This window comes from Mastomys coucha, unplaced genomic scaffold, assembly GCF_008632895.1.
Source record: "Mastomys coucha isolate ucsf_1 unplaced genomic scaffold, UCSF_Mcou_1 pScaffold6, whole genome shotgun sequence".
NCBI classification, from domain to species: Eukaryota; Metazoa; Chordata; class Mammalia; order Rodentia; family Muridae; genus Mastomys; species Mastomys coucha.
In genome coordinates, this window is record NW_022196912.1 from 66517419 (window position 1) to 66541551 (window position 24133).

General features: G+C 37.6%; 1 protein-coding gene across 4 annotated transcripts in view; it reads right to left on the reverse strand.

Annotated features, from left to right (window-relative positions):
• Strn3 (striatin 3) overlaps positions 1–24133 on the reverse strand; it is a 79857-nt gene that overhangs the window by 45646 nt on the left and 10078 nt on the right. For all 4 annotated transcript variants that reach the window (XM_031356679.1, XM_031356678.1, XM_031356680.1 and 1 more), the window contains exons 2-4: positions 6832–6935; positions 6374–6447; positions 347–428 (exon numbers count right to left, since the gene is read on the reverse strand). In XM_031356679.1, the coding sequence (XP_031212539.1) occupies positions 347–428; positions 6374–6447; positions 6832–6935 (260 nt within the window). The remainder of the gene's footprint in view (positions 1–346; positions 429–6373; positions 6448–6831; positions 6936–24133) is intronic.

Sequence of the window (24133 nt, forward strand, 5' to 3'; positions counted from 1 at the left end):
GAGAGGAGAGGAGAGAAGAGAAGGGGATGGGATGAAAAAAACAGAAAGAAGTCAATGTCATCCTCTAGGAATGGCTCAGTGTGTAAATTGACCTGCAGCCAAGCCTGATGACTGGGGTCCAACCCCTGTGACCTAAAGGTGAAAGGACAATCAATGCTCAAAGCTGTCCCTGATCTCTAAAAGCAGCTGTGGCACATGCCTGTGCCCATGCCCACATACATACAAATGGATTTTTTAAAAGCAGCATTATGAAAACCATAAACAGTAAAGTGAAGCATGTTTTTACTTATACACTGACTCAATATAAGCACTTTTGTAACTTTTTAAAGTCGAAGTCACTACTCACTGTCTTAATAGCTGTCTGCCTTGCTTCCATGTTAGCTGGCTATTCTGGGGTGCTGGAGGAACCTCCACATCTTTGGTTTCCTCTGGAAATTAAAAAGGGAAAGTTTTGCATATATTATTTCAACTTATTACTAGTGTTCTTTTTTTTATCAAAAATAAATTTATACATGAAAATATTTTATGTAAGACAGGTAAAAAGTTAAAGATTTACCACAGATCATTTTTCTTTAAATGTTTGATCAACAACTCAGGTACTCTACCTGCTTTAGAAATCAAAAGACCTCAGATGTGCTTTAGTAGCTTTAAAAAACTAAAAGTCCTAGATTTGAAAACAGAATTCTGCTTTGTCAAACAACCTTTAAGATATATATATATATATATATATATATATATATATATATATCACTTATATTATTCAAAATCACAAAATATTGAGGATACACAGAGAGAGAGAGAAAGACTGACTCCATTTGAATTTATATCAGTAGACATTAAAGTCTCTATCACACTTCATTTTTTACAACAAAAGATTCAACGATTCAGCTAGGAAACCAGGCTGCTAAATAGTGTCTAACTCAGATCACTGTGATGGGCACACAGGTGGTAGATAGAGCCTTTTCTTAGGCCCTAGGGCAGTAGTTTGCAGCCAGCCCTACTGGAGATTATTCTTATTCTTGGGACATGCAGACCCGCTGGGCCTCAGTTTCCAGTAGGCCCAACATATTGTCAACATCTCCAGGAGGAGTCCTAAATGGGTCCACAAGTATAAACACTTAAGGTGAATGACAGCCATTGGTAGCTCATTCTACTTACTTGTAGTCAAAGGTTGTCTGTTTAAAGAGAATAGATGAGGAACTGAGAAACCCAAGTCAGAGACAGACTTTTGGCAGACATCCAAAAGTGAATACTTTGCCTCCTCACTCTACTGATCCCTTATAATTTATAGCTTAGAAATAAATATCTTTTATACACACAAAAACAGAAAATGGGTTTATTACTTTGGAGCTTTTTGTCTGCTTATTGAGACAGTCTTATTTATGGATTTAGGCTGGCATCAAATTGCTCCTATTTCAGCCTCCTAAGTGCTGGAATTAAAGGCATGTGTCAAAATATTCAACTCAGTATTATACAACAGTATATACATCAGGTGAAGAGCCACATTTTAGTCTCAGATAACAAAGTATTTACATTTACAAAAGAGGAAAAAAGAGAGAATCCACAGGCTTAAAACAGCAGCATGCTTACCATGTACAAAACCCTAAATCCAATCTCATTATTGAATTAAACATGTTTAGTAGCAGTATAAGTTCAGTTAAAGTTAAGTTTTCAAAAATTACTCCTACAGAAAAAGTTAAAACTATTGTGGGCACTATTACCACCACACAAATTCACAGTATCAAAATAAATGTGTTATGAAGAGACATACTTGAGAAATTGTCCCCTCACAGCCCATACTGAGATTATTAAGATTAATTCTCAATAATTAGGTCCCCAGACTCCATAAAGTCACTTAGTACCTACTGGTAATATATAATATCTTTTGTAGCCATTAGTTCCTAACCATAACAATCTCATTTTCTTTTTATTCTTTCTTCAAACACAAGTTATTTTCTAATTTCTAGAATTACTTAATTCTGATAGTCTCTTATTTTTCACTTTATAGCATTTAAAATTAACTGGAGAGAAAAACATTCTAAAAAATATGACTGTTCAAAATCTAATCACTGAAAGTTAACAACCATTAGTAGTTAAGTTTCTCATTCTCAACTTCAACAACAGAAGCCAATGTATATACTTTTTCATATTCCATAAAACATATCAACACTTAAATCACATAGAGTTAGGGGTATATTACAATGATAGAACATTTAACATAGAATATAGAAGCTTACGTTTCATCTCTACCATTACTACAAAATAAAAGTATATAATATTTTATACGATGTATATAAATATTTAACTAGCCCTTCAAGTTAAAATGAGTTTTTATTATTTCACTATGACAGTTATAAACTTTGAAATACATTATAGCAACATAATTTAATGGATTTTTGAATAAACAGTCAGCACCTAGCTTAACAAGCATCAATAGCTCTAGAAACTCTTTCCCTCTAACCACATACTAGCTATTCTAAAATAGAATTAACACCATCTCAACCTCTAAAACTTAGTTGTGAATGTGGCAAAATGATTTCTACCAATGTTCAATTTTATAAACTTGACACCTATGTTGTCAAGTTTAGTTGTAGTTGGCTGGGAAGTGGTGGCGCACGCCTTTAATCCCAGCACTTGGGAGGCAGAGGCAGGTGGATTTTTTAGTTCGAGGCCAGACTGGTCTACAAGAGTGAGTTTCAGGACAGCCAGGGCTATACAGAGAAACCCTGTCTCAAAAAACCAAAACAAACAAACAAACAAACAAACAAAAAAACTAAACATTTGCAGCTTATAAGAATTGCACATATATGTGGTTTGTTTATATGTGTGTGTGTATGTGTGTGTGTATGTATGCCCTTGATGACAGTGAAAATCTAGAAGCAACTAGAATGTCAGCATTAAAATGAATAAATATATTAGTGTATAGAATGCTGTTTATCAATAAAAGTAAGTTAACTACAGCTAAACTTTTTTTTTTTTTTTTCAAGACAGGGTTTCTCTGTACAGCCCTGGCTGTCCTGGAACTCACTTTGTAGACCAGGTTGGCCTTGAACTCAGAAATCCGCCTGTCTCTGCCTCCCAAGTGCTGGGATTAAAGGCGTGCGCCACCACCACCCGGCCAAATGTTTAGATTTTAAGTAGTGGAATCCTCAAGTTACTGAGTATGTATGCTGTGTTCCCTTTATAGAAACAAGGACACCTCAGGGCCTCAGCTTTATTTACTACCCCAACATCAACATATATACATAAATTCTGCTAACTCTAAAGCCTCATCAACACTTGACATTCGTTCTCTGTCAATCTCAATGAATGCTAAACTATATTTCACTGAAGCCTCTGCTTATACTTTTTGAGTAGTAACGTATCATACCTACTTTCTTTGTTTGTTTTTTCAGACATGATCTCTCTATGTACTTTGCTGTCCTGGAACTCCAATTATGTACACCAGGCTGACCTTGAATTCAGTCTCTGCATCCTGAGTGCTGGGATTAAAGGTGTGTGCCATATCCACTTTTCTACTAAATGATCTATTTCTAAAACTTGTAAAAGCTAAATCATTTTTGACATGCTTGAACACAATTGCTTTCTGGTTTAAGAAACATGCAAAATGATGAGGTATAAACATGCACATATCTCCAATTTCTGTCAAATCATATTTTCTTTTTAACATTGATTTGAAGAAAGGAGTTTATAAAGCCAATTCTGTTTCATTTAATATTTATCTACAAATATACTTTGATGCAGATAATTTTATACTTAGTATGGTATATATTTGCTTACTTCATTTTTGTTTTCTATCCGATATTCTGAATAGTTTTCTGTATCAGTAAAAACATTTTGGTTTTTTTTCATGTTTCATATAAGTAAAATTTTTTACTTATGCATATCATAGATAAAAGATACTTGTCTGGGCACAATTTTAATTATAGCTAGGAGGGAATTACATGCTAATAATCTTGCTTTATACAAACTATTACAATAAAATAAGCTAAGAATTGCACAAGCTTTACTCCAGGAGCAATAACCAAAAATAATTCTAACTCTGTTCATTTTCTGAAAAAGCTATAATGGAAAAGAAAATAAGTGAAGAAAATCTTTAAATCCACTTTTCCTGCATATGTTTACAGGAGTCTTACTGTAATTAAGGTAGTAAATATATACAAAAATATTTCCACCTTCCATTTTTCTAAGACTTAGTTTTGTAGAAAGGGTTTCTCTGATATTTCTTTTTGGTTTTTCGAGACAGGGTTTCTATGTGATAACGCTGGCTCTCCTGGAGCTCTGTAGCAGGCTGGCCTGGAACTCACAGAGATCATCTGCACATACCTAGCAGGAAAGGGTTTTATGAGACAGGGACATAGTAGCTAAAAATGACCTTGAGCTCCTGGTCCTCTGACCTCTGTCTAGCCTGAGATGATGAGTATCATAGACAAATACTGCTATTCTCAGTTCTTACTCTCACAGCTCTATGGAAGAGAATATGATTAATATTTTCTATAATCAGAACGAGCCTTTAGAACCACTCAAGAACATGAATGGCATCTAAATCTCAGTTTGTGACAACTGAAAGACAAAATAAAACGTTCTGCTGCTAAAAGCCAAAGCAGGGAAGGCCAAAAAATAAACAATTCAGGTGGTATTTATGGTCTGCTTCTTAGTACTTATTATTAAACCAAAGACTAACCAGTATTTTTAAAAATTTACTATTAATACCAACACCTATGTAAGTTTTACTGTCTTACTATACACTTTGAAAAACCTAAGGAAACAAAACTGTCATATTAAAATAAAGAAAAAATGGTTGCTTTAGGAGCAAGATACTTGTAAAATAACATCATAGGCTTCTATTCAACTCCATCAAAAACGTCTGTGAAATTGGGCATTCTCATCTGTATCTGTAATTCCAGCACTCTGAAGGTAGACATAGGACAGTCGTTCACGGTTATCCACTGATATCTATGGAGTTGAAGGAATCCTAGGATTCACAAATCTCTGCCTTAAAATAAGGGGGAAATGGGATAACTACGATCCAGATACTTAAGAAATAGAAAATTGCTAGTATGTTTCTCAAAGTCTGCTTATGTTAAAATATTCTTCATTCTTTTAGATTCTATACAGTTATATGGACTCTGAAAACTAAACTTATTCCTATATCCAGTCCACTCAAGTACATATTTATGAACTATTATTCTCATATTTACTACTTAATACAGAAGAAAGCTAATTGAAGATAATTTTTCAACTCTGTAAATTTTATATGGCTGCTATAAAGTCCAATCTAGCCAAACTTCCAGTACCTTAGAACTACAACGAGCTACTTAGAACTTCTCCAGATAAAAGGACTTTCTTTTTTTGGGTTTTTCGAGACAGGGTTTCTCTGTATAGTCCTGGCTGTCCTGGAACTCACTCTGTAGACCAGGCTGGCCTTGAACTCAGAAAACCACCTGCCTCTGCCTCCTGAGTGCTGGGATTAAAGGCATGCGCCACCACCACCCAGCTAAAAGGACCTTTTTAAATATTAAAAATATAGCTTGAGCGGGTGCTTGCTGCCACATCAAACAACCCGAGCCCAATTCACCCAAAACCCACATGAGAGAAGTTCAGAAGTAATTCTCAAGTGGTCTTCTGACTGCCCCCTCATACCAAAATAAATACATAAATGAAAAAACACTGGAGAGGGGGAAAGCAACTTATTATGTAGGCCTGGCTAGCCTGGAGCTCACTATACAGAACAAGCTGGTCCTGAACTCTAGAGATCTGCCTGCCTCTGCCTCCTGAGTGCTCAGATTCATGGCATGTACCACCACACCCAGCCAAATATAAATAAATAAATATACACACATATACACATACATGAGGGACAAAAACTGCTTACAGCTAAAAAAAAAAAACAATTACTTTAGCATATTTTGATTTTAATTACTGGCAAAAATGTATGCATAATTTTATATAGATTAAACTTTGGAGAAAATAGGATTGAGAGGCAGATGGAACAAATTTTTATTTGTTTGGTATTTTTACCAAGGGCTGGAGAGGTGGTTCATGGGTTAATAAGATTCAATACTGCTCTTGCAGAGGATCCAAGGTCAGTTCCCAGAATTGACATTGGGTAACTCACAACTATCTGTAACATCATCTACAGGGAATTTAATGCCGTCTTCTATACTCTGTGGATACCAGCAATCATGTGCACCATACATGTATACTCATGTACACACATATACATAATTTTAAAATAAAAATATACTAAAATTTTTCATCAAATTTTACAGTTTATAATAATCATTCATCTGATGCTATAAAATCAAAAATCAGGATAAAGAGTATATGCCTGTTATATAAAGATGAATTTTTTAAAAAAGAATAAAGTTACCTGATTCAAAGGTGGGCATTTTCAAATCACCTTGGTTCAGTTCTGTGCCATATTTTAATTTGTGATACTTTGCCCTGAAAATTTAACAAGTGGCAAAAAATAATTACTTTTTTATAATTGAGTACTACTATGCATTACTTTAATAACAAAGCAATGTGTGCATTTAAAAAAAAATTTGCTAAAAACACTGAAAATGTATAGAAATGTAGATAAAATATATGAAAGAAAACTACCCAAGCAACAAATACAGGTATGCAAAAAGATAAATTTCTACTTATCTTTAGAGAGAGAAAACATCTGAAATATATGGCAAAATATATTACTTCTACTTCTCGTTTTTTCATTTCTTTTTCCATACAGTAAGTAAAATGTGAAAAAGCTTTCAATAAAGTGTACAGTGATGTAAATGGGGCAGCACTGTTCTGTTCTAGTCACATTAACAAATGAAATATACGTACCTTTCTTGTTTTAATGCATACTCTAACATCTTTATTCTTCTCACTAAATCCTTCTTCAAATTCTCTTGACCTTTCCTTTCTCCTTGTAAAAATGCAATCCGTGCCTAAAAACATTAAGATGCATTTATTTCATTTTTCCTTAACCAACCACAAACAGCTAATTAAAATAGGAAAAATAATAAATGTAAATGCAGCATTTTTATGCATGACCTCAAGACAAAACTCATAAAAATGGTAAACTAAACTTTCCACTAGATAATATAATCTCTTTGAAGACAAAAATAACCATACAGAGGCCATTTCCTCTAATAAGACTAATGCTTAATCTTTATATAACCCTAGAAGAAATTCTATGGGTAAAATTAGCATAATTAAAAAATCTGAGGGTGGTAGGAATGCAGAATAGCTACAGAGAAATAGGATTATAGAGAAAAGTTCTCTGTACAAGGTGGACAGAAAGCTAACATCCACTTGACTCTGTTATTTTTTTTCTCCATGAGTTAATTAGAAATTAGAGATCTGAAAATAAGACTGAACTTAAGACTGGGGTTTTACCCATACTCTGTTGAGTGATCAGTAGTTTAAAACTGAACAAATAATACTAAAACAAATGGATCATGAGGTTTGAGATAGAGATAAGGACAACAAATAAAGCAGCCACAAGGAGAGGAGATAAAGAGGAAAATAAAATGATTAAGGGTCTAAACACCAAAGTATATTGTTTATATATTTAAAGTAGCACACACACACACACATATAGAATAAGCTTTTAAAGATATAAAATTTACAAAGGTGTTTAGTTGCCAGAACAGCTCTGACCACCGGGAAGAAGCTAATGTCAAAAAAAGATGCTAAATGTCTTGGTTGGGTTTCCGTCACCTTGACAAAACTAGAGAGGTATTTGAGTATTTGTGAAGTGGAATCTCAACTGGGTAAATGCCTCCATCAGACTACTTATAGGCAAGGCTATAGGGCATTTTCTTCATAAGGATTAATGTGGGAAGACCCAGCTCACTGTGATTGGCGACACCCCTGGCAGGTGATCCTAGGGTGTTCCAAAGAGCAAACTGAGGAAGGGGCTGGGAGGTAAGCCAGTAAGTAATCAGCATTCCTCCACGGTTTTTGCTTCAGTGCTTGTCTTCAGGCTTCTGCCCTGACTTACCTCAGTGATAGAGCATGACCCAGATTTGTTAGATGAAAACAAACAAACAAAAAAACCCTCCCCAAGTTGCTTTTTATCATAGTGTTTCATCCCAGCAACAGAAACTCTAAGGCAGAAATTGGTACTGGCAGTGAGACAGACCAGACCCATGTTTTTAGGAAGGTTGTGGAAAGTCTTTGGGCTAGAAAATTGAGTGATCAGAGCTTAATAATTAGTAAGTTATTGTGGGAACGTAGAAGAAAATGCTGAAGCAGAAAAGAATGGAAGTGAGGCCCGAGTTGTCAACCTTCAGAGACAAGTTTTGAGTCTCTTAAAGGCTCTACTATCAGGACCATTTAATAGTATTTTTTTTTTTTTTGATTTTTTTTTTTTCAAGACAGGGTTTTTCTGTGTAGCCTTGGCTGTCCTGGAACTCACTCTGCAGACCAGGCTGGCCTCGAACTCAGAAATCCGCCTGCCTCTGCCTCCCAAGTGCTGGGATTAAAGACGTGCACCACCACCGCCCGGCCATTTAATAGTATTTTAAATTAAGAATCTGGGTTCTGGTAGGTATGATGGTACAAATCTTTAATCCCAGCACTTGGGAAGCAAGCGGATCTCCGTGAGTTCCAGGCCAGCCTAGTCTACAATCTACGTCTAAGGTCTACACATAGTGAGTTCCAAACAGCTAGAGCTATATAAAGAAACTACCTTTAAAAAAAAAAAAAAAGACTCTGGGGCTAAAGATGATTAAGAAGTGACTAGCATCTGACTATAGAGATGACTTAGTATCCTACTGCTCTTCAAGAGGACCTAAGTTCGGGCCGGAACGAGCAGGGCAGGCAGAGGTCTTGAGTTCAATTCCCAGTAGCCACACACATGATAGCTCACAGCCATCTATACAGCTACAGTGTACTCATACACATAAAATAAATAAATCTTAAAAAAAAAAAAAAAAGACCTAAGTTTAATTCCCAGTACCCATGTGAGGCAGGTCACAACAGCCTGTAACTACAGAAGGATATAAAACCTATGGCTTCTGCAAACACCTGCACTCACATATACACAACCAGACACAGCCACATACATATACAAAATAGAAACAAATTCTTTGCTGGGCAGTGGTGGCACATGCCTTTAATCCCAACGCAGAGGCTCTGTGAGTTCCAGGACTGCTGGAGCTACACAGAGGAACCCTATCTTAAAAAACAAAACAAAACAAAACAAAAACAAAAGGGGGGATAGAATCAGCATCACTGAGGCAAAAATCTTCTGGGAAATGTTTCCTCAGATCAGCACACAGAAGTTATAGTTCAGAGAGGGCCAAGGCTGTATTTCATACTAGTGGCTGAACTTGGTATTGTGTAAGAGTCTCCCAGGTGGTAATGGTTTTGAAGGTGTGAAGGGGTCATAGAGTACAAGCACTGTGGGCTGCAACTGCAGGTGGAGCAGAAGCCCCAGGACTGATGGTCATGGGTTGAGGCTGAGGCTCTGGCACCATGTGGCTGGTCAAAGTCCTGAAGAGAGCTCAGGAGAGGATAAGGTTGAAGGTGTAGCATAAATCCCAGCAGTTTGGGGACACCAGTACCAAAGACAGTGGCAGATGTGGGGTAGAGCTGGCCTGAGCCTTAAAGACAAGATTTCTGGCAAAGCAGAAAAGTGAAGCTGCCAGGCCCTTTGGAGTGCAGAAGCTCCTAAGTTCCCAGTGCCCAGCTCTGAGCTTTATACTGCGAGACTTTGGATTTGCTTTGACAGTTGTGCCCTGATTCATCCCTCTTTGAGTAAGAAAATATATAATTTATACATAGTTGAGAGACTTGGACTTTTAAAGATGTAAAGATACAATAACAAGCTACAGAAATTAGAAGACACACATATAGACATAATGTTATTGCGTACTGTGTAAGTTTATCCTTGTGTTATTCAAATGCTGATTTTCTCTACCTTCATTATCTTGTTTCAATCTGGGACAATTGTAATGCTGTCAAGAATTTCCTGTCTCAAGTTTGTGTAAACAATTCTTACCATTGATTCTCTGCCTTGTCAATAAATACAAGCTTATGACCCAAGAGCTGGGCAGAATATAGAACAGAGAATTTCCACCAGCCAGGAGAGGGAGAGAGAAGAGTAAAAGATTGCACCATGAGGAAGAGAAAGGAAAGCATTCATAAGATTTCGGCTGAAGAACTGAAGGCCCTAAGTGCAGGTATTATCAGGATTTTGGCTGGGAGGTAGCCAGATTAGTTTAGGGGATGAAAACAGATCAAATGACTGCCTAGAGGTATTGAAGTAAAATCTTAAATAAATCTTGGTCTTTTTGTGTCATTGAGGAACTAGCTAGGATTAAAACAAAACAAAACAAAACAGTCCCTATGTTAATTTACTACATATAGTATATTAAAATTACCATTTACAGTCATAGGAGAGTTGATTCTTAAGTTGTCCTCTTAAGTTGTATGTGCATGCATACACACAAAGACAGGCAGATGCACATACGCTAAATAAAATTTAGTGAAAAGTCTCAACAAAAGCTAAACTGGTGTTGGCCACCTGCCTGTAAGACTCGCATAGAATGAGACAAAGGCATTTGATCCCCCTCAACAAGCTAGCTGTGGATTCAGTTGAAAGACCCTGCCTCAATGAAATCTGATGGAGAATCACTAAGAAAAACTCCCAACTTCAACCTCAGGCCTCTATGTGCATAAGCATATGTGATACTTATATACACATTCACACACACAAAGTAACTTTTTAAAGATTCCTTTATTTGTGTTTAAGACACATCTGAAAAGGGCAGTAGATCCTATTACAAATGGCTGTGAGCCACCATGTGGTTGCTGGGAATTAAACTCAGGACCTCTGGAAGAGCAGTCAGTGCTCTTAACCACTGAGCTACCTCTCCAGCTCACAAAGTATTTTTTGTAAAGAGTAAAATATTGAGGAATTAACCAAGGATACAAATGATTTGCACTTTCACTGGCGAATGAAATTAAAAAAGATATAAATGCATTGTGTCCATGCAACACAATTTTAATAGTTAAAAATGTCAACACCACCCAAAGTAATCTACAATTATGTTTTATATACCTTATGTACATACAATTTAACTTTCTTTGAGGGGCTATTATAACCCTGCTTGGTCTAGAACTCTATCCAACCAGTTTAGCTAGCCTCAATCTCCAATTAAAGGGGGTACATAAGCATGCCCAACCTTGTATAACATTATTATTGTTGTTGTTGTTATTAGGTTTATAGAGACATCATCATCATCATCATCATCATCATCATCATCATCATCATCATCAGGTTTATAGAGACAAGGTTTCTCTGTGTAATGGCCTTGAACTCACAGAGATCTGTGTGCCTCTGCCTCCCAAGGGCTGGGATTATTGGTATACACCACCAATACCCAGTTTAAAGGAGGGGGGCATTTAGCTTCCTGAGCCACAAGATGAATTCCAGGCTTCCTGAAGCTAAGTACCAAGACCTGTCTCAATAAAAGTAGGGGAAGAGCACCCTACAATGGAATGTGTGGTTGGTTCAATGAAGGTAGGACTTCCCATTTCTTTTTACCTAGAGTGCTGGGGTTTGAGCCCAAAGCTTCACATTTGCAAAGCAAGTACTCCAATGAAATATTTTCCCCAACAGAAAAACAATTGTTGAGCACCAGCAAAACTGCTTATCTGTTAACATCAATTGATGTTTTTAACTACCCAGAAAGGTAAGCCAGGCATAGTGGTGCATGCCTTTAATCCCAGCACTGAGTTCGAGGCCAGCCTGGTTCACACAGTTCCAGGGCAGACAGGGGCACAGAGACCTGTCTCAAATGAGCAAAGTAGAAAGGGAAGTAGTTAACTTGATATATTACCAAAGCAAAATGTGCAAATTTGTTTCCATCTATCCAATTTTAGTTAATAACTCAGCATAACCCAACCTTGTTCCTGATTTTCAACATCTAGTACCATATTTTACATATTTCCTGAATTCATTCAACATTCAACATCTGATTGCCAAAGAACTATTTAGTATTTGCTGATGTTTGGCGACAACCACTAGAGGTCACTAGCATAAAACTTTCAATATTGATTCAACCAGGATCAGTCTAAATGATTCGCAATTACTTGTTTCCGTTTCCAGTACCCTTTACTAAAACAAGATTCAGTTATAAGTAATTTCAGGATATTCGGGTGAACCATTGACATATAAAGTGAATACTATTCCCTCTCTACATACATACACTATATATGTGCATATATATTATGGATATCATTCAAGGGCTGAGAAAAATGGTTCGATACTTAAGAGAGCTTGCTATGGCCGGGCAGTGGTGGTGCACGCCTTTAATCCCAGCATTTGGGAGGCAAAGGCAGGCAGATTTCTGAGTTTGAGGCCAGCTTGGTCTACAGAGTGAGTTCCAGGACAGCCAGGGATACACAGAGAAACCCTGTCTCGAAAATAAAAAAAAACAAAACAAAAACAAAAACAAAATCAAAGAGAGAGAAAGAGCTTGCCATGAAGCTGTAAAAACTAGAGCTTGGATCTAACACTCATGTTACAAGCCAGACAGCTTGTGCATGACTGTAATCCCAGCTCCACAGGAAGCAGACAGGAGGATTGCTGGGACTTCCTGGCTTCCAGCCTACCAGAGAAACCCAATTTCAGCAGAGACTGTGCCTCAAAGGTCAAAGAATAGTTGGAGATAGATGAGGGCAGCTACATCCTCTTCTGGTTTCTGAGTGTGCATACACATAGGTACATATACATGCAATAATAATCATACGAAAGATTCAAAACCTAGGATGTTTGTGGTGGTACATATCAATAAGATATGCTGAAGAGGCAAAGGCATAGGACCACCATATTGTGGCCAAGCTGGGTTACGCACGTACGTGCGCACAGAAAGAGAGAGACAGAGACACACAGAGAGAGAAATATTTTATACTTTAACTAGCAGATGAGTCAATGAGACTTTGCTGGTAGAATTAGGGTCACTAGGGCAGGTCTTAGAAACCATCTCTGTGCCGGGCGGTGGTGGCGCTTGCCTTTAATCCCAGCATTTGGGAGGCAGAGGCAGGCGGATTTCTGAGTTCGAGGCTAGCCTAAACTACAGAGTGAGTTCCAGGACAGCCAGGGCTACACAGAGAAACCTTGTCTCAAAAAAACAAAACAAAACAAAACAAAAAAGAAACCATCTCTGCTTCATGATCTACAGTCTTATGAGAAGCTGGTACCACATACTTTCACTGAGATTCACCGTAAAGTTGATACTATTTTTAAAAACCACACACAAATGATTCATTCCAAAATTCAGTGTTCTGAGGCAGAACATACAAACCTTTGTATAATCTATCATGTTGTAATAAAAGTCTGTGTCCAATTCAAAGGGAGGGTACTCTATTTTTAATCTTTTCAAAGAAAATACATAAACAAAAAGCTTGTATTCAATAGCTTACAATTTTTTTATTAAAATATTTTCCAATTTTATTGACGGAAAAGAATTCCAGGGAAAAGAGAAATACTTTTCTTAAACATACAAATGCAGGTAAATCTTGAACTTTTTTTCTTAGTTTAAGACAGGGTTTCTCGGGCTGGAGAGATGGCTCAGTGGTTAAGAGCACAGACTGCTCTTCCAAAGGTCCTGAGTTCAAATCCCAGCAACCACATGGTGGCTCACAACCACCCACAATGGGATCTGACGCCCTCTTCTGGTGCGTCTGAAGTCAGCGACAGTGTACTTATAAAATAATAAATAAATCTTTAAAAAAAAAAAAAAAAAGACAGGGTTTCTCTGTATTGCCCTGGCTGGCCTCTATCTCAGAGAGATCTGCCTGCCTCTGTCAGAGTCTTAGTGTTGGGACTAAAGATGTGTGCCACCACTGCCTGGCTTCAATCTTATTTTTAATCCTTCTATTTAAAACAAGGTTTAATAAATAGTCAAAACAATATCACCCTCCGTGGCTCAGTGATTCAGAGCAGAGTGCTCTTTCTGAGAACACAAGTTCAGTTTCCAGCACCCATGTTGGGCAGCAGGTCCTAAGGGAACCAAATTTTAGCATCCATGGGCACCTGCACTCTTGCGCACTTAATTAAAAATAAAATAAATCAAAGTACCATCAGCTTCTATATTCCCAACTGCATTTTACATGACCATAGTTGGCTGAAGAATAGATTTTCTTTCTCTTTTCAAGGCAGTCTTACTATGGTAGTAGTCCTGGCTGGTCTGGACCAAGATAACAAGAGAAAAAAAAAAAACATTCATTTTGTCTGGGAATGGTATATAATCTCATCTCTCAGGAGGCTAAGGTGGAAGCACCCTGAGTTCAAGGTCAGCCTAGGTTATATAAGAAGACTGTCTTCAACAAACAATACACATAAAAGGAGAGGTTAATGTCAAACTATATAATAGAAACAAGATTATAAATAATACTAATGCTACATTCAAAATAACAGATGGGGATCATTATTCTCCTTCTTAAAATTCAAAGGACACTTAATAATCAACAATTAAATTAGCAACTGACCAAGGGAGACTCCTAAAATTACTACAAATCTTGACTCTCTGAATGTGAGAAAATGGCATTCGGCTATGTAATATGCCTTCCATTATTAATGCTCAAATCCTTCCCCTAAGACCTTGATACTAGGTGTATTCTAGAAATTATGAATGCATATTCCACATATAGTATTGCTTAATGCAAATTGTGGCAGTAACACAGGCATACACATGCTTCTAAAAACATGTATATTTAGTTCATGTGAATAAGATTATAAACAGCCTCGCCGCTTCAGGTAAAGCTTGCCCCTAAATGCTTAACAAAAATCATATACATTTTTTAATCTTTTTAAGTTTTAGAGTAGATAATAAAGTAATAACCATCTATAATATTTGTTACTACATATGGGTAAGTCTCATTTATGCCTTATAAACAAACCAATGAGTTGGTGTATTTTCCCCACTTTCTTTCCAGAAGAGTTCAGGGAAGCTAACATTGTTAAAGGAAATTATCTTGCTTTTCCCAAGACAGTGGAACCACTAAGACCTGAATGTAGCGGGCCTTAGTTCAGAGTACACCCTCTTACTTATGAAATGATAAAGCGTCTATGAATACCAGGGGAAAAAGTCAGCTTAAGACTTGGCACTCTTGTGTCATCTAAGCCTACATTAACTTCATTTCTGAATTAGAATATATTTTTAATTTTGTTTTATATGTACAGGGGTATGGAGACTATACACATCACTGAGAACACATGAAGGTCAGTAGACAACTTGTGGAGGACTTGGTTCTTTCCTGGGCCATGTGGGTTGCATGTATACAACTCATGCCATCAGCCTTGACAGCACGCACCTTGCTAAGCTTTCTTGCTTATCCTGAATTAGAATTCTACAAGACCAAATGAATTGGATTAACAAGCTCCAAGTCAGTATAGCAAAACTAACTGAATTAGCAAGCAGAATGAAAAATACTTGCCAGCTCAATTTCAGACCAAAAATATTGGAATCCAATCCTTTTTTCATCACTATTTAAATTAGGTGAATTGCAGTAAGTGCTCTTAACCATTTGGGCATCTCTTTAGATCCCATTTTGTTGTTTATATAAGACAAGATCTCAAGAGCCCAAGCTGACCTCAAACTTCTTATCCTGCCTCTTTTATTTCTCAAGTGCTACAATTGTAGATGTGTAGGAACACATCCAGTTTTGGGTTTTTTTGTTTTGTTTTTTGTTTTTCGAGACAGGGCTTCTCTGTGTAGCCCTGGCTGTCCTGGAACTCACCCTGTAGACCAGACTGGCCTGGAACTCAGAAATCCTCCTGCCTCTGCCTCCCAAGTGCTGAGATTAAAGGCGTGCGCTACCACTGCCTGGCGAACACGTCCAGTTTTATGTGGTATAGAGGATGGAACTGTCTTGGGCTCCACTCATGCATGCTAAAAGAAAGCCAGCACTCTATGAACCGAGTTACATCCTTGGGTGAATACCTTTCCTCTTGTTGAACAATGTTATAAAAATGTTATAAACAATGTTATAAAATTTCAGCTTTCTCAATTATAAAATATGGGAATAATCTTTTCTCCATTATAAAATATGGGAATACTCTTACATTTACAATTCACTTTTATAAGGTTTTTCTTTTTTAGTTTTATGCATTTATTTTTTATGTGTATGGACGTTTGCCCAAGGATATCAGAAGAAAGTGTAAGATCTCCTAGGAATTAAACCTGAGTCTTCTGGAAAAGCAGCCAGAGCTCTTAGCCACTAAGCTGTTTCTCTACCCTCCCACACACAAAATTTTTTCCTCTTCCTGTTATCAGTAGTTCTGGATGTTATAGATAATTGATTGCGAGTGGAAACATAGGGGACAGAATCAGGTATTGGCAGTTTCTCCACATTCATTTGTATGTGAATTTTTAATATAAGTTTAAGATGTAAAGCATTAATGCAAGCAAAATGTTTCAGTGAACACATTTCAACAGTTCAACTTTATAACAATTATAAATAAGCCTTTTAAAATTTTCTGGACAGTGCCAGCATTTGGATTTTTAAAAAAATAAGTAAATTTCTTATTGACGGCAAAAAAAAAAAAAAAAAAAAAAAAAAAAAAAAAAAACAAAACCAAAAAACCTGTAATCTCAGAACCTGGGAGGTAGAGAGGCAGAAGGAATAAATTAGGTCAGACTCAACTATATAGCAAGTTTGAGGTACTCAAGGAAAGAGGAGGAAAAAAAGAAGGAACAGGGAAGAATGGGGAAAGAGAAAGGTATAGTTCTGACTTCTTAAATCTTACTTTTAATATGGGTTTTTAAACCTTTTAACCTCCCTTTTTGCCCATCACCCACCAGAGGTAGTGGAAAAGAAAGGTTATGATACAGGGAAGCGGAACTGTTTAGAAATTATTTTTGGAGCAAATCTCATCTGTGTTTTCAGGAAATCAGTAGTTTAGTTCACAGGTCGGCAGCGGCAGATTCAGTCCACTCATAAACACTTTACAAATACACCAGTTGTCTAGTTTGGTAGTGTCAGGATAGCAAACACAATCATCAGTGGTAGCACAACCTAACAGAAACAGCCAGGCCTTAGCAGATCCAGCATAAGTCAGCAGGAGGGGCGGGGACCACCAGGGACCCCAGGACTATTTGGGCATATTTCTCTCAACGAAGCAGAGATCAGTGAAGACAACCAACAGCGATGTAAAGCTAGTTATGTAAGCAAGCCAAGCCCCTCCCCCCACCACTGTTCACTGAATCTTAATTATACTCCCTCCAATCATCACACATCCTCCACAGGTCGTGAGTCAGCCCCTGAGTCTGTATCAGCTGACATCACTTTGTGAATCAGCCCAGGAGCACTGAAGCCATGGAACCCTCTCCTGAGGTTTCCTAGTGCATTTCTCTCTATGAAGTCATGACAAATGGAGTTCAACAAAACATGTAAGGCAAACCACACGTGTGTTGTTAGTGAAAAACCCATCATGCATCCTTTCACATGCTTGCTTTAGAAAAACATCCTTTCCCCTGTGCCTGCTTCAGGAAAACACTCCTTCGCGTGTTTGCCCCAGGAAAACACCATCGACACAACTGATTTTCCAAAGAAATCAGAAGTTTCCATTTCAGAAAGGGAAAGGAAAAAAAAATTGAAAAAGGAATGAAGAGGAAGAAATGTAAATGTGTTAAGAGGAGTTTCTGCACAAATTTCCCCCCTGGGCTAATGGTAGCGTAGGTCTGTGATCCTGGCACTTGAAATGAAAACAGATCAAAAGTTCAAGGCCATCTTTAGCTATATAGCCACTTCAAGGCCATTCTGGGCTGCATGATAATCTGTTTCAAATATAAGCTCAAGTGGGCACAGTTGAGAGAGAATGAATGAAAAAAAATTTTGGCATATGACACACAATGCACAGTTGAACCTTGAGGATATTGTAAGTGGGGGAGTCACAAGAAAAATATTATGCCATCCCACTCATATGATGTATCTAGAGTGGTCAGCTCTGTGTAGACACTGCATATTAAGTAACTCAGAAACAAAAAGTAAAATGAGGGCTGAGGAGCTGGGGAAAGAGAAACATTCTGGACACTGGCTGTATAACAGGATTAAGTATTTAACCCCACTGAACTGTATATTTATAATGATGGTAAATTTTAACAGGTTATGGAGATACATGCATTCCTGAAGATGCAAGAAAATCATTAGTTCAAAATGAAACTGGGCTACATAGGCAAACCTTGTCTCAGAAAGCAAAACAAACAAGAATGATTCTTCTGAGGCTGGAATGTTTGTAACTCATGACAAAACGTATTTTTCCTACCTTATATTATAAAATCATTCCATTAGGAATAACTTCAACTTCACTTAAAATGTCTTAAAACTACCTCTGATTATCCTTAATATGATAAGTCTGCAACAAAGTGCTTCTACTTGACATGAGCAATAAGTAAAATGCAAATTGATACAAGCAACAGTAACGACACATGATCTACAGTCCAAATCCACCACTGATACTATATAATGTTGACTTCATTCTACAACACACTCTGACTTCTCATTTATATTGATTCTGCCAGCATATGAAGAGTTTCCATTACCTGGTAACCCACAGTCATTAGAAGTTTCCAAAGTTAACTGTGAAATCATCTTCCTGGAAAGTTAAAAATACATCAGATCCATCTGTCCAAATGCTATCACTCTAGAAACTCCTTGTTACTAAATATCTGCGTACTGTTTAACATTGCTCCTAGGAACAAGATGATTCCAAATACCATTTAAAAAAAAAAGAAAGAAAACTACTTAGTTTTAGAACTCCAATAATATTTTCTTAGGAATTATAGAAAATCAGGTGAAGAAATAAGATATTGATCCAAGCACACTAGACTAGCCTGGACATCTAAACAGATCTATATTTGAATCCCTCTAACTAGCTTTACAAATGCCTAGTAGCCTTGTTCTTAGCTTCTTCAATTCTTGAATGTGAAGGCTGAATTGGATGTCTTTTTAGGATATACTAACTATAGGGCTAGAAAGACGTCCTAGGGAGTAGCACCAAGCCTGCTACCTAACTTTGGTCCCTGGAACCTATATGTTAATAGGAGAGAACCAACTCCCACAGATTGTCTTTTGTCTGTCGGTCTCTGCTCCCCCTTTACCCCCACACACAATGTATATTAATTATTAATTAATTAGTTGATTAATTAATTTGAAAAAGGACTTGGTAAAGAACTGGAAGACACATATTCCAGGCATGCAAGATTTGAAACTTTTACTAGCTCATTAGTTTCTCTATCCTTTTTTATCACTTTCACCACACTAAGCTAACTGTACAAAGAAGCCAGTGACCACACATACAACAAAAATAAAAAATTAATTTAGAAAACAATCAAGAAAGGAGGTGAACTTGACTTCTAGAGCTGCTATTAAAATATTATTTTAAGTGAACCAAAAAAATGTAGAACTAAGCATATAGTGCAGAGTGCTTGCATACACACATAAGGCCCTGAATTCAGTCTCCAGCAACACAAATGAAATATAAAATTACTAAGTATGCAGCAAAAGGTATAACACAAATTAAATATCATAAAACATAGGGGAGAAAGCAAAATAAGTGATGTTCTCCAAGAAGGTTCAAACACAGATTTTACTCGGTATCTCAGTTACATTTCTGTTGCTCTGACAAGGCACAGTGACCAAAAGCAACTTGGGAGAAAAGGGTTTATTTCAGCTTACAGCTTACAGTCACTCATTCAGAGAAGTCAGGGCAGGAACTCAAGACAGGAGAATCTGGAGGCAGAAACTGAAGCAAAGGCCATGGAGAAGTGCTGCTTACTGGCTTGTTTAGCCTGCTTTTTTTGTTTTGTTTTGTTGTTGTTGTTGTTTGGTTTTTTTGAGACAGGGTTTCTCTGTATAGCCCTGGCCGTCCTGGAAATTACTCTGTAGACCAGGCTAGCCTTGAACTCAGAAATCCGCCTGCCTCTGACTCCCAAGTGCCTCCCACTGCCCGGCGTGCCTGCTTTCTTCTTTATCTGCCCAGAGATCCCATAATGAATGGACTCGTCTGTACCGTAGCTAGAATTTACTACATTGTGGGCTCTTCTTTTTCCCACTCTTTATACCCCTCGTTTCATCCCCAAACATTAGACAGAAGGATAGAGGGGAGAGAGATCTGTGAATCAATCTTATAGAGGCATTTTCTTGATCAAGAAGCTTTTTTGTTTTTAACTGACTAAAAATTCCAGAGCTGGAATGGAGAGATATTCATACCAAAGAAGTGCAATTTCTGATATATAGGAAGTACAGAATAAACTTGCACAAGTTGTCCTCTGACTTCCACATACATGTTATTGCATTCACACATGCTTACACATGCTGTAGCTCAGTTGGCAGAATGCTTATCTGGAATGTATACAAGGCCCTAGACTGGCTCCCTACCCGATTTCGTAAACTGTGTGTAGTGGTGCACACCTGTAGTTCTGACAGTGGCTGTGGAAGCAAGAGTATCAGAAGTCCAAGGCCATCAGCTACACAGGGAGTTCTAGTGCAGCCTGTGACATATGAAGCCCTGTCTCCAGAAAAGAAAAGACGGAATAACTGAAAAGTGACAAAAATTGAAACTCAATAAACTGACAGAAAGCAGACAGAATAATCAATTTGAAATTTTGTACTGAGAACTGAACAACAACAAATAAGCCACAGAATCCAGTCAGACAATTAAATAAGCCAATATATGCATAATGAGAAGAAGAGATATGCAGAATGATTGCTTGAAATAAGTCAAAAACTTTCTAAATGTGATGCAAACTGCTCAGTGAGCTACAAATAGAATAAACTCAGAGATTATTATCATGATATGCCAGAATCAAACTGTCAAAAAAAAAAAAAAAAAGAGAGAGAAACTTACAAAAATATCCGAAGAAAAGTGACTCATCAGGCTGGCCAGATGGCTCAGTGGGTAAGAGCACTGACTGCTCTTCCAAAGGTCCTGAGTTCGGATCCCAGCAACCACAGGGTGGCTCACAACCACTGGTGATGAGATCTGACCCCCTCTTCTGGTGCGTCTGAAGACAGCTACAATGTATTATGCCAGAGTGAGCTGGGCCGGGGCAAGCGGGGCTATTCTGAGTTCAATTCCCAGCAGCTACATGACAGCTTACGGCCATCTGTACAGCTACAGTATACTCATACACATAAAAAATAAATAAATAAATCTTAAAAAAAAAAAAGTGACTCATCACAGCTGAATTCCCACTAGAAATAATGAAGGAAGTACAATGATGAATTCAAAAAGCTGTAAGAAAATGACTGCCTGGGGCTGGAGAGTTGGCTACATGAGTAAAGGTGACCAGACTTCAACCCCCAGAATCCACTCAACATGGGATGAGGAAGATTCCATAAAGTTGGCCTCTGACCTGCTCAAAGAGCTTGAGCGTGCGTGCACACATGCACAGATACACACACACACACACACAATGATAATAAAAAAAATTGGCAGGGTGGTAGTAGTGCACACCTTTAATCCCAACACTTGGGAGATAGGGGAAGGCAAATTTCTGTCAGTTAAGAGGCCAGCCTGATTACAAAAGCAAGTTCTAGAACAGCCAGGGCTACACAGAGAAACCCTATCTTTGAAAAGCAAAACCTAAAACAAAACAAAATTTAAAGACTCCCTATATCCAGCACTGGTAAATACAAAAGAGAAGCTGAGTGTACTGGTATACCTGCAATCTGAACACCTGAGATGTGGGATGACAGCGAGTCTGAGGTCAACCAGGTTACTGAGTTAAACTCAAGGTCACTCTGAACAATTTAGGGAAACCTCCATTTAAAAACATAAAGTGAAAGGAGAGTTGAACTTTGTTTTCCTTCCCAATTTAAGAAACAAGTTCATTTAGTAATAATTAGAACTCTGCATTGGGTGAACAGACACTAAACATATATAAATTGTAGGAGACCAGGGCTTTGCAAATAATAGACAAGCACTCTATTAGTCAGACATCCCAGCTGCAAAATTGCAAACTATTTTAATTAGTATTTTCCTGAATGTACTTTTTCTTGCAGAGAGTGGAGGCAGTACTAGCCAGTGAATCTAAGCCTTTACAAATGCTAAGCTAGGGCTCTACCAACCAAGCTATATATAATCCCAGCTCTTTTTCCATGTATTGTTTTGTTTTGTTTTTCGAGACAGGGTTTCTCTGTGTAGCCCTGGCTGTCCTGGGACTCAGAAATCCGCCTGCCTCTGCCTCCCAAGTGCTGGGATTAAAGGTGTGTGCCACCACCGCCCAGCTCCATGTATTTTTTTTTTTTTTAAATATACTTGACTTGAAGTGCATAACATGGAATATTTTCAGTTAAGTGCCACCTGCTACTCATTAAGCACTTCAAAAAGTTACTTATTTTGAAGGGAGAAGAGCTCTTGCACTAACCCTAAAGAAATGTATTCAATTGTAAGACTCTTCTGGCCCTCCATTTCTCAGAAAATGGGGACATACATAATTTTATATCAGGCTTGGGGTCATCCTACATTCCTACTACTGAAACACTATCTCCATTCTGTGGACTTTCCCAGTCAACAACACCAAATTTACAGTTTAATGAAATGCTCTCAGCAACTCTGTTCATTTAACATTAATTCAGCAAACACCTGTATCATGTGCCCTTCCTCTCATAGTGAATATACAAGTGAATCAAAATCCTTTCAAAGAACTTATACCAATCTACTACTGAAAAGAACAGCAAACTTAAAACTACAAATTGTATGAGGTGCCAGAAAGGAATAACAAAAGGTAACAGTAAGTGCAAACAACAAAGACACACAAATACAGAGGTGTTACAGAATCTTGGTTCCTACTTGTAATGGTTTGAATGAAAACAGCCACCATAAACTCATACTTGCTTGCTTAGTCCCCAACTGGTAACTGGAAAGATTGGGAGGTGTGGCCTTGTTGGAGGAAGTGTGGTTTTGTTGGAGGAGGTGTATCACTGGGGCATTGGGGTTCAAAAGTCCATGCCAGGCCCAGTGCCTAAGTCTGTCTGCGTTTGTCTGTCTGTGTCTCTGTCTCCTTCCTTCCTCCTACCTCCTCTCTGCCTGCTGATCAGGATGGAGCTCTCAGCTACTTTTCCAGCACCATGTGTTCCATCTGTGCTATGCTCCCCGCTAGGATAACAGACTAACAGACTAACTCAATGAAACCATAAAAAAAGCCCCCAACTAAATGTTTTCTTTCATAAGACCTGCCATGGTCATGGTGTCTCTTCACAACAATAGAACAGTGACTAAGACTTTACTCTTACCCACTTCTTAAATATGTAAGCTTATGTATGTCCCATTCAGTTTTAATGGTTCTAGAAAAAAGCAACACAAAAGAAGATTAAGTACTTTAAGAAAAGCTAGGCATGGAGGCATAAAACTATAATCTCAGCACTTGGAAGACCTAGGGCTGCATAACAAATACCAGGCCAGCCTAGTGAGATCTTAACTCAGTAATTAAATAAAACCATAGTCTGGGCCACTATAAAAGTTCTATTATCTGATATAACTCATATACTTGAATGTTTGTTCCCAGTTAATAAACTATTTAGGAAGGATTAGGAGGTGAGGCTTTGTTGGAGATGTGTCACTGGGAGTGCCAGCCAAGCCAGTCTTCCTGTCTGTCTCTCTCTGCCTCCTACCTGCAGATCAGGATGTAAGCTCTCAGCTTGATCCAGAACAAGCCTACCTGCTTGCCTGCCTGACGCTATGTTCCCAGCCAGATGAAAATAGGTTAACCTATTCAAACTATAAGCAAACCCAATGAAATGCTTTCTTTTATAAGTTGACTTGGTCATGGTGTCTCTTCACAGCAAGAGAACAAACAGTACAGTATCTAAGACAAGATCAAAACTATTACATATCTATTAACAAATAGCTTCATGAAAACAGAAATTTAAAATAACTATAGAAAAGTGCATTAAAAATAACTATGAAATGTTCTAAATATGTGCAGGGCAAGTCACTGAAATTTCAGAGAAGAAAGTAATATGCTGGTTAAAACTTCAAATGCCATTAGAATAAAGGAAGTTAAGAGACTTCTTTAGAAAGTTAAATAAGATATGGACCACAAAAAATCATTTTAAAACTTTTAACTACACACCAATTTGTAAAACACAATTATCGAACAAGAATTTTCAAAATACAGATTTT